At 36.7% G+C, this 12,466-nt stretch overlaps 1 protein-coding gene across 1 annotated transcript; it reads right to left on the bottom strand.

Annotated features, from left to right (window-relative positions):
- Positions 1-2,713: 2,713 nt before the first annotated feature.
- Positions 2,714-11,850, bottom strand: rab18b (RAB18B, member RAS oncogene family). Its single transcript, XM_048163512.1, has 7 exons — positions 11,694-11,850; positions 10,889-10,944; positions 10,596-10,657; positions 10,282-10,354; positions 9,856-9,974; positions 7,481-7,547; positions 2,714-3,677 (listed from the first exon to the last, which is right to left on the bottom strand). Exons 1-7 carry the CDS (start codon positions 11,759-11,761, stop codon positions 3,505-3,507), a joined length of 618 nt encoding a protein of 205 aa, XP_048019469.1. The 5' UTR covers positions 11,762-11,850; the 3' UTR covers positions 2,714-3,504.
- Positions 11,851-12,466: the final 616 nt, after the last annotated feature.

Here is a 12,466-nt window from a genome sequence, read left to right as displayed (position 1 = left end):
GCTCTGTGTTTTGCTCTCCAGGCTTATTTCTCCCCACCCATGCTTCAAGGAAGACTAAAACATAATATGCACCATTCTTCTGGCCCTATCCTCATCTAGAATCATTCAGTGGTCAACTGCACCTGCTGAATCAACACAAAGAGCCCAATTCAAATAGTAAATCCTCTAACTGAAATAGAGAAGGAGCAGGAAAAAGTGTGACATTGGTGGAAATCTGATTGTTGATTTTGATGTAGTTTCAGTTCCAGACATCATGATGGCCATAGAGATGTTTATATAAACGTTTAGTTCAGTGCTTATGTCACGTCAAAGATTGGAATCTGATTGTTTCTTTACCAGTGCATTGTACTGGAAAGTGAACTTTTTGGACAGATACTATCAGACACATGAAATCATGATCACAATTAGAAATGACTTACTGTAGGGCTACGTCTAGCCTACAAAATGATTTAAGGCTATTTCTTTTTACAGCCTAATGGAGATTAGTCAATAGGCCTATTTGAAAATCTTAGTGAGGGTGAGACAATAACCTCTCATCCTCTCCCCTACAGCAACTTTTTCTTCACATAAGATAGCAGCAATGGGGGTTGCACAAACTTCTGTTTTCTGTAAAACAGATTGCATCGCTTGTATGTGCTTCATTAAATATGGAGCCATTTTACTCGACACCTTCAAAGGAGTGAGCAAAGATGAGCATATAACCAATGTCCATCGCATATGCAGATTGATATCTAAAAGTTTTTGTTTTTCTTCTTCTCACTAACATTGAGATATTTAAATTGAATAAAAACAAGTGGTTAGGTTAGCTGGTTAGCTGATTGCTATTGGACTAGAGGCCCTTTGCAAAGCCCCCTAATTAATGTCTTTAACATATAAAAAAGCACCAGTCAATATCCAAATGCTTTGAGATTGGCGAGCAGCAAGAATTGTCTGTTGTTATTTTTTGAGACTTTCTACAGTTTGAGGAAATAAACAGACTGAAAAACCATGTACCCACTTTAGTCGATTCGACTGAGCTTAATCCCAATGCAATTTCGATCAGATAAGGGGAGGTGTAGACCTAAAAATAAAGCTGATTAATAAAAAATAATAATAATAAGCAGGCAAACACTTTAATACATCTATTTTCTCAATCGGAATCAAAAATGCCTTGTGCACACGCACTGTACTGTGATGCGTAAGTCTTGTATGTTTATTTACGTCTAAAGAACTGGTCAGTGGAAAAGACTAGAATATTTTGCTAAAAAAAGCACTTCAGCAATGCAAAGCCATCACTTATAGGCTACTCACGGTTGCTCATTGCGATGGCCTTCTCTGGTTCTAAATGCAGCGACTGGGTACTGTGCAAGTTAGGAATCTAATGTGCATGTAAATCAATATGTGAATGGGACAAGTCGTTGAATCATACACTCAACTGATTTGTAAAAAATGTAGTGAACACCACTACTATAATCAGGGGGGCAAAATTACACTAGGCAACTGGCAATAGTGTGCCACTCAAAGTTAACTTATTTATTAAACTGTTGAAAAAAAAGAAGAAAAAAACAAAAAACATTCGCATTCGAGCTGATCTAAAAATCATAATTAGAGCAAAAGTACTTGATATTGCTTCAAGGTATAGGATAATCTAAAGACAATTACCCTTTTACAAACAAAAATCCATAAAAATAACTTCTTTATAAAAATTATTTATGACAAGCAGAGCTCTGTATAATCAGTTCAATGAAAGGAGAGAAAGATGACCATGATACCAATGAGTGACCTGAACTGCCACACATCAGGGTGCAAACTTTTGACATTTGTTGTGACAAGCATGTTCATTGTATAGAGTTTGTGTATGTAGTGCAAAGTATAGAAATGTTTCATATGTGGCCTGTTAAACTAACATTGAGCTGCAGTAGGTATCAATTCCCTGCCTTTATGTGATTGCCACAGACATATATGCTCATCTGGAGTTCATTTACTAGAAATTACACGCTAAATATAATGAGGATATGACTTTGAACACATTCACACAGACTTCAACAAAAGACAATTCTGTGGCAAAACAAGGTATAAACACTAGTTAGATATTTTAATGAAAAAAAAGCCTGTAAGACATAATTCTAATTTCCACAACATAACGGAAAATGTCTTACAGACTAGAAAAAAAAAAAAAAAAAAAAAAAAACCTACAAAATTAAGTATAAAGAATTTATGAACACAGAACTGTTGTATGTGAATTTAATACCCATGAATTGTAAGAGATCCTAATTAGGGGTCTGCTTAGTGTTTGGTTTTCTGGCTACAGGATATCATAAGCAATTCTTACCATGAATGAATAAATCTCTCTGCAGCAGAACAAACTCCTCTATTTGAGGTGAAATGAAAGTCAAACATATTAAACGTTTTGACCAAGATACATTTATAATTAAATTAAATGACCAATTTAATCATGTACGACTGGCCATTTTACCTGGCTACAATAACAGTCTCTCTACAGAATCATAGTGAAAGCCAGTAGTGGAGGTCATGTTAAACATGCAGATCGAATAAATATTAAGGCATAACCAAATCTTCCTTGTGTCAAGTCAATATGTGAATAGAATCAAGAACAAGTCACAGGAAGGCTTTGTGATTAAAAACAACCATGAACACAGTTTTTTTGGTATCCATTCACATTAAACTAGAAAAGAAAAAGAAAAAATGAGTCAAAGATTAAAACACATTGAAGTAAAATGGATCATCCCATGTGTTATTCAGACTCAAGTCATCATAGATTACATTATTTAAACATGCTTAATGTATCTCAACTCATGAGAGCTGCAGCTAAACAGCATTTCATAGACAATTGTGTGAATTATGCTTCAGAACAGTTACTAAAGACATTTTACAAAAGAATATTTCCAACTTTTCCAAAAGGTAGAACATGTTAAGCAATATTTCTAAGGCCAAATATTATTTTTTTTAAATAATAACATAGGATAAAGAATATGAATTTAAATAAAAAGCAAGGGATTAAAAGGAGAGCAGCAGAGAATATGTTAAGCACATGAAATGTAGTCCAGGTACAAAGGACATTTGATGACTATAATGTTGAATGAGTTCACCACACTGATCATCAGATCCTGCCGTTTCTCGGCCCCTCCCCTCCAGTAATCCTATTGGCCTACACACATCAGGTCAAAGGTGGTGCTCCCATTGAGGGGGAAGCATGTCAGCTCTGTCCCATAATATCTGGCCTAATTCAACATGCTCAGGTTGTAACCTTCAACAGGACTCATTTTACATAAAAGGTTTACATAGGCTAAAGGTAATGTAGCTCTGTGATACATTCATTGAAAATAACATGACAGAATACTGGGACTCAACAACAACTGTGTGACAGAGAGTGTGCAAACTGCAAAGGTCCCTTTGACCAGCCCTAAAGGAGCAGACCGTTCCCCCTCAGAGGAAGCTCTCATTCAGAAGAAAGAACACGGTGCTTTCCATCTCAGTTTGTGGTTCTGGATTGAGGTGAGGATGTTAAACCAGAGAGCAGTAGCCCCCACAGGCACCCGGACGCTGCTGTTCGTGATCAGACAGCAGGACACCGTGGTTCTGGATGCTGCTCTCCCAGAGCCCCGGCGTCTGCAAGATCTTCTCCACTAGTTCTTCAAAGGCACACTGAACTCCATCCCGCGTCTTTGCGCTAGCCTCTGATAATGGCACCACACGTGTTAAGATGGACAGGAGAGATTAAGAGAAGAAGCAAGGTGACTCGTCAAAGTAATAATTATGTGATGCAATCTCAGTTTAAGAGTATAAAGGTCAAATGATGACATCAGATTGTAAAAGAAGACATCAGAGGTTACTGATAACAACCAAAACTAAGCACAATAAGTTCAGTGGGCTGTTCAACAGAAAAATCCATTAAACCCAAAAATCTGATTATACAAATCTGACATACAGTATCTCACAGATGAACTGAAGGCGGCAGATCCTTTTCCTATTTAGCACCTAAACTCTGGAACAATCTTCCTAGCATTGTTCGGGAAGCAGACACACTCTGTCAGTTTAAATCTAGACTAAAAACACATCTCTTTGCTCTTGCATACACATAACACATTATCAATACATTAACATTTTTCAAATCCGTTAAAGGATTGTTACGCTGCAATAATTAGGTCGGCCGGAACCGAGAACATTTCCTATAACACTAGATATACCTGTACATCAGAATAAGAATGGCATCTACGCTAATATCAGTCTCTCTGCTTATCCTGAGGTTTGCCGGGTGCTGGATCCAGGCCGTATCCAGATCAGATGGAGAACCTGGACCTGACTACAACGTAGCCCAGGAGACAATGGGCCTACAGATCCAGTTCTGGCTGCATCTATAATTCAGATTTTTAAATCTCCGTATCCGCTTACATATATTTATATATAATCTATTTTTAATCTCCTATAATAAAAATGTATAATTCAGATTTTGATCTCCATATCCATTTACATATATTATATATATCTTCCAAGGTGTTTTTTCCCTCCTAGGACTTTTTTCCCAGTGCTAGCACGCTGGGTTTTTCTCCTAGGGGGTTTTTTCCACCCCTGGGAGTCAGCCGACATTGGCTTAATGTAGCACCATCTTGTATATGTTACATATTACCACGCTTGCTTGTACAGCTTATTTTTAACCATTTCTCTTTTTTCTGTGCTCCTAATATGTAAAGCTGCTTTGAAACAATTACCAATTGTAAAAAGCGCTATATAAATAAATTTGACTTGACTTGACTTGACTAGATGTAAGTACACCCCTCACATTTTTGTAAAAATGTTATTATATCTTTTCATGTGACAACACTGAAGAAATGACACTTTGCTATAATGTAAAGTGAGTGTACAGCTTGAATAACAGTGTAAATTTGCAGTCCCCTCAAAATAACTCAACACACAGCCATTAATGTCTAAACCGCTGGCCACAAAAGTAAGTACACCCCTAAGTGAAAATGTCCAAATTGGGCCCAATTAGCCATTTTCTCTCCCTGGTGTCATGTGACTCGTTAGTGTTACAAGGTCTCAGGTATGAATGGGGAGCAGGTGTGTTAAATTTGGTGTTATCGCTCTCACTCTCTCGTACTGATCAATGAAAGTTCAACATGGCACCCCATGGCAAAGAACTCTCTGAGGATCTGAAAAAAAGAATTGTTGCTCTACATAAAGATGGCGTAAGCTATAAGAAGATTGCCAAGACCCTGAAACTGAGCTACATTTTCACTTAGGGGTGTACTCACTCTTGTGGTCAGCGGTTTAGACTTTAATGGCTGTGTGTTGAGTTATTTTGAGGGGACAGAAAATTTACACTGTTATTCAAGCTGTACACTCGCTACTTTACATTGTAGCAAAGTGTCATTTCTTCAGTGTTGTCACATGAAAAGATATAATAAAATATTTACTAAAATGTGAGGGGTGTACTCACTTCTGTGAGATACTGTATGCTATTTAGAATTAAATCCTAGTATACAGTGCTATATATACTGTCTACTAAAACATATTTGAAATAGTATTGTTGTCCTCTGCAACCTCAGCATGTTGCAGTCCTGCAAGTGGCATCCATTTATCTCAGAAATTAAAATTTTCATTTGTTTGTGTAAAGAATATGAGCTTTTGGCACTCAAAATCAAATACTGGCTGCATCCAAAATCGCATACACTCTTGAGTAGATTCTTATTTACTAAAAAAGTATGTTCTATATAGTGAAATGTGAATGCGTGTAGTATGAATGTAATCGGAATGCACTACATTCACCACATTGTCGTTATCATGTGACCTACTAGCGGCAGTTGCATCGCTTCACTGCCATTCACAAATCCTCTCTTGTGGCCTCATGTGATAGTAAAGTGTCCATTGTACGCACACCGGAAGTAAAGGTACTTTTTGAGCACTGTGAATTCAGATATACTTCTTTTGTCACATACCTTTTCACCTACTATATAGTATGCGATTTTGGATGCACCCAATGAGTCTATATAAATATATATATATATATATATATATATATATATATATATATATATATATATATATATATATATATATATATATATATATATATATATATATATATATATATATATATATCACACACACACACACTCTAAAAAATGCTGGGTTAAAAACAACCCAAGTTGGGTTGAAAATGGACAAACCCAGCGATTGGGTTGTTTTAACCCAGCGGTTGGGTTAAATGTTTGCCCAACCTGCTGGGTAGTTTTATTTAAACCAACTATTGTTTAAAAATTGCTATATGGCTAGCTTAAAATGAACCCAAAATAGTTGGGAAATTAAAAATCAGAAGCAATTAGAGGCAACAATAATAGACAAAAGGTGAATGTTTATTAATAAGCTTTAATATTTTATTAATATAAATTTAATAGTTTAATAGTTTATTAATATAAATTTATTAATAAGCAATTTAATAAATGTTTATTGTTTAATAATTATTCATTGAATATTAATAAATGTTCATTTCCAACATACTTTGGGTTAATTTTAATTAAGCAATACAGTCATTTTTAAACAATAGTTGAGTTAAATAAAACTACCCAGCAGGTTGGGCAAACATTTAACCCTACCGCTGGGTTAAAACAACCCAATTGCTGGGTTTGTCCATTTTCAACCCAACTTGGGTTGTTTTTAACCCAGCATTTTTTAGAGTGTATATATGGCTGATATTACTTCCAGTTCAGTCACTTTGAGGGAAAAGGAAGGACAGGTCAAGCACATTGCACTCTGGGATACAGTACCCAGTAGGGCTGGGCGATATATCGCATGCGATTGTCACGCGCATTTCGTCAGTAAAGCCGGTTCCCTGATTACCGCTAAATCGCCATCACCTGCTTTCAAATGGAGCGCCATTTATTAGACAGAACCGTAGATCACTGACAAGCTACGCAATATCGCATTCATTATCGCAGATGAATCGCCTTCGATAATGAACGAGATATTGCGTAGCTTGTCAGTGAACTACGGTTCTGTCTATTAAATGCCGCTTCATTTGAAAGCAGGTGATGGCGATTTAGCGGTAATCAGGGAACCGGCTTTCCTGACGAAATGCGCGTGACAATCGCATGCGATATATCGCCCAGGCCTAGTACCCAGCAGTCCCACTCTGCAGATAAAGTACTATGGCAGAAAAGTCTACTACTTATGTTCCATGATCTATCCAGGAACAAAGAGTCAATGGCTATTTCAAAGCATCTGTTCAACCCAAGTTCACCTCTTATAACTGAAAGCTTTTTTGACATCTTTATTTCAAAAGGTTCTGGAAAATATAAAGAAAATCCTGGCAAGACAGTATTGGTTGGACAAAGACAGACCATCATGCTCATCCACATTCTCTAATGGCTAACAAGGGGACTATGGTGCCAAGAAAGCTAATTAGTTTAAGTTCCAAAGAGACTCGTCCAAAACATTCAATCCAACTGAAAACAAAAGGAATGATGATAAAGAGGAAACATACCGATAAAAAGCATTGAGTGTTTCCGTGCAAACTTCAAGCCTTCGTTCCGGTCTACTTCACGGTTGTCCTGAAAGAGAAAAGGGCTTTCTAATTAGAATTCCGAATCACCCCAAGACAAGGCAACAAAAAAAAGAGGAAACTCCCAATGTCAGCACATGTAACTTCAACACTTGTCTTTAGGGTCACATTCCATGATTTTTTTTGGGGGGGAGGCTTTAGAATTTTTTTTAAACTGTTGAATTGCTTTCATATAAGCAAACTCAACAAGTGCCAGTTCTTCAGCAGAAAATAGGCCCTGGCATACAATATTAGATATTTTAATCACAGTTGGAATCACTGACATATTAGTATCAAGTGCTGTAAGTTTGCATAATCTAGTTAATAATATGTTAGTCAGACTTCAAAGTCAAACTGAACACTTAAAGGATTAGTCCACTTTCAAATAAAATTTTCCTGATAATTTACTCACCCCCATGTCATCCAAGATGTTCATGTCTTTCTTTCTTCAGTCAAAAAGAAATTAAGGTTTTTGATGAAAACATTCCAGGATTATTCTCCTTATAGTGGACTTTAATGGCCTCTAGACGGATGAAGGTCAAAATTACAGTTTCAGTGCAGCTTAAAAGGGCTTTAAACGATACCAGACGAGGAATAAGGGTCTTATCTAGCGAAAAGATCGGCCATTTAAAAAAAAAAAATACAAATGTATATGCTTTGTAAGTGCTTCCGCTTTCCGTATTCTTCAAAACGCTTACGCTGCATGTCCTACGCCTTCCCAATTCAACTTACGGAATGAACGTGGCACCAGTTCCATTTTTTTCCGTAAGCAGAATAGGGAAGGCGTAGGACATACAGAAAGCGGAATGGTGGAAGCATGTGCAAGGTGATCATTTGTGTTTATAAAGCATATACAGTTGTATTTTTTTTTCGAAAATGACCAATCGTTTCGCTAGATAAGACCCTTATTCCTCTTCTGGTATCGTTTAAAGCCCTTTTAAGCTGCACTGAAACTGTAATTTTGACCTTCAACCATCTGGAGGCCACTGAAGTCCACTATAAGGAGAATAATCCTGGAATGTTTTCATCAAAAACCTTAATTTCTTTTCGACTGAAGAAAGAAAGACATGAACATCTTGGATGACATGGGGGTGAGTAAATCATCAGGAAATTTTCATTCAGAAGTGAACTAATCTTTTAACTTGATTCAACTCAAAAAGGTTGGCATCTACTGCGGAGTAGGATTTGGGACCAAGGCGATTTCACTGAGCGTTGGTCACCTTTTTATTAATTTTGTTTTCTCACAACTTGTTTTTTTTTTTTGGGTGAGTCAGAGTGAACTGAGGCGCCAACAGAATCTTATGAACAGGCAGCCATGCACAGAAGATCAACGACCAAGGTCAAGATTCTTCATACATTACATTTCTGTTTGTTTTCACACCAAAATCCCCAGAACACTTGGAATATCTGACGTGTTGCATGGGACCATTTTGTGAAGTTTTTGCATATTTTTTAAAAGCCTACAGCTGGTTGCTATTCACTGGCATATGGACAAGCATGAGCAGGACACTTTTTTTAAATAAATCTCTTTTTGTGGTCAAAAGAGAAAGAACGGCATACTGCATTAGAACAACACTGGGGTGAGTAAAGGATGACTTAATTTTCATTATAGGGGAAACTATCCCTTTCCCCTTTTCTACCCTGTTAACAACCCTTACTAGACTGGGTAAACCCAGCCTGATCTGCCGGCGATTAGATTTCGCCCGGCAACTCAGTCTGGAAACCCGTACATTCATTTCTGCTGCATCTGTTACACTTTTGCGGGAACCAATCACAGACTGGCTTATCCACCTTGCTCGCTATTGGTGGGTACAGAGCGCTTTCTATGGCTCTGGGCGGGTAAAACACGATGACGTCTCTCGTACGACCGTCAATCCAATTCCTTTTAACCTCTCAACGATGCTAAATGACTTTAGTTTAGCAAACAAATCGCTCGACTGGGTGTAAATATCACTCACTTTTATGTTTTTTTGCACAACCTGCAAAAATCGCCCGATGCCATTGCTGCTTCTGCAAACCGCTGATCAATGCTACAAACTAAACCTGTCTGGAGTTTTCGCATCGCTCTGCAAAAGTACGTCACCCGGATCGTTGATCTGATTGGTTGAAGGACTATCCAATTGCGTGAATAATGCTCATTGATCACGCCTCTTGTGCAGTAGGAAATACATAGCAAACTCCCCAGACCAATGTTCAATTTTAAATTGAGCTTGGTCTGGTGATAGCCAGACAAAACCTTTACAGCTTTAAAACATGAAAACATAGCTTGAAAACACTGTATCATGCAGGTTTACATTCAGAATATTAATCAAACAAACCTTGTCAATTTTGTTCCCCACCAGCATTTTAACCAGGTCATTGCGTGTACAATATGTCTCCAGTTCGTTGAGCCAGTTCTCAAGCTTTGTGAATGTGTCCCGCCGTGTAACATCATACACTAAAAGAAGAGAAAACCATAACACTGTAAATTTCACATTCAGCAACTAGTGTTGTTTGAGAGTTAATATATACTCGATACTGACCGTCTAACTGTAGGCCTCTACTTATTCATGGCTACTTACCAATTTAATAATTAATTTAATTTTCTTGACAATTTAAGTAGAAATTATTTTATCATGAGAGGAAACATGAAATTAGCACAGCTATGTAGGAAATCAGTCATTATACAAAACATCTGTCTGCAGAACTCTTGCTTCAGAGAGCTGTGTAATAAATGATAAAATAAATTATGCAAAAACACTAACCCAAAATGACACCCTGGGCTCCTCTGTAGTAGCTTGGTGTTAGAGTTCTGAACCTCTCCTGACCCGCCGTGTCCTAAAACAGATGTTCAAGAGGATTTCAGCAGCTTTCTAAACAGATCTACAACACTTGATTCTACAAAGTGTAATAGTGACATCTAGTGGAATGAAAAAGACTATTACAACAGCTGTGGACATGACAAATAATCCTAAAATATTGCACACATTTGAGCCATTACATCACTTTATTGAGTGTTTACCAAATGTAAAGCATTTATAAAATTCATATTTATAAAAGACAGTCTTACAGCACTTACCCATATGGCCAGCTTTGCTCGGTTGCCATCTATAGCGACAGTTTTCACTTTGAAGTCCACACCTAAATCAATCAATGAAAAATATCAAATGCAGATTTTAAATTAGGCTCTATTCCCACAAGGATTAAATTACATTTGTTATGGAGGTAAAACTACATATTCTAACAACATGACTTAACTGCACAGTAAGACTTAGTTTATAAGCTCATTAGTTTTGAGCATTAACTGATTACAGGCATGTTAACAATGTGTGGTTATTATCTGTAATATTCACAAGCACTCGTGTGACTCACCAATGGTTGCAGCTAATTCTGGGTCGAAGGTGTCATCTGTGAAACGCAGGAGCAAACTGTGGACAGAACGGACAAATATAAGCAAATTAGAATTAAAATGACAAATAATTGTTGTAATAAAGTATTACATATGTGTTTATCATAGTATTGTTTTCTTATACAATTACTTTACATGACAAATTCAATAATGAAGAGGACATTTACGTTCCTACTTGCATAAGAAAAGGCTTTGAATTTACTTGTAACACCAATTTAGCTAAATCACTTTATCATCATACGTCATCTGTTCATAAGTGAGTATTTGACCACTCCATAAACTCAATCTAAGGCCTTATGTATTTCTAGAGGTAACTGCCACACAACGAGCATATAGCATGACTGCTACAGGAACAGCTGCCAGCTAACACTGCTCTGCTCTTATTAAATATTTAAAGGAATGCGACAACAGTAACAGTATACAAAGTATTCATTACCAGCGTATTTTTAAAAAGTCAAAATAATTAAATCCCTATGTTTTACTATTGTAATGCTAGCAATGTAGCTTAAAAACAAATCAACATCACATCTCAAAATACCACGAAGGGGACACGATAGCACCTTTCCTTCTGTTCTTAAGCCAAAAACAACATTTACAGGTACAGTTTAATGGCTGAATTGAATTGGCAAAGTCTGGGCACAGTAGGCAGCCAGCATTAACTCAGCGGAGCTTGTTGCTCGTTCAGACGAGGCTAACGCTTTTTTACCAACTCATCCTACTGTACGGACAAGAATAAACAAAACAACAAACAGCACATTCAGACCTCACCTTGATTTACCGACACCACTCTCTCCGATTATTAAAATCTTTAGAGTCGTTAACACGTCGTCGTCCATGTTCTGGCTGTTTACACTAAAACTGGTTTAACTCGCGTTCGCCTCTTCTGCTGCTGCGCTGGAACTTCCGACTGAAGCGTGACGTCACGTGGATCAAGTTAGATGTTGTGTAAGAGGTCCAAGTGTTGAAATAAAATTTGACTGAGGACACTGGGGCTTCTTTAAGCTCCGATGTAATAAATGGTGCTCATATAAGAGATATGATGTGAAATAACTAAACACGAAGAATTAACTGACAAAATAGGGTAAATGCCAAATCATCTGTAAAATAGGCTATTAGCAGTCAGCATTTGATCACATTGACTGATATGCATGCTTACTTAGAAAGTCTTGCACAAGATGAGATAAATGTCTATTAAAATAGACTATATATATATGGTGTACCCTTATTCAAAATGTAATAGGACTACTAATGTGACAAATAGTGTTCATATAAGAGAAAGCTGGTGGAATAACTAATCATGAGGAATTTACTAACAAACTGAAACCTAAACAAACCTAATATATATATATATATATATATATATATATATATATATATATATATATATATATATATATATATATATATATATAGCACTTATAAATCCTTTTTTTTTTTTTTTTTTTTTGGTCCCCATGAGGAAAACAGCTTATAAAAAAAACTTTTCTGTGATGGGTAGGTTTAGGGTTAGGGGATATATTATACAGTTTGTACAGTATAAA

The sequence above is a fragment of the Megalobrama amblycephala genome, linkage group LG17, assembly GCF_018812025.1.
Source record: "Megalobrama amblycephala isolate DHTTF-2021 linkage group LG17, ASM1881202v1, whole genome shotgun sequence".
NCBI lineage: Eukaryota > Metazoa > Chordata > Actinopteri > Cypriniformes > Xenocyprididae > Megalobrama > Megalobrama amblycephala.
This window is presented reverse-complemented; position numbering and strand designations above follow the sequence as displayed.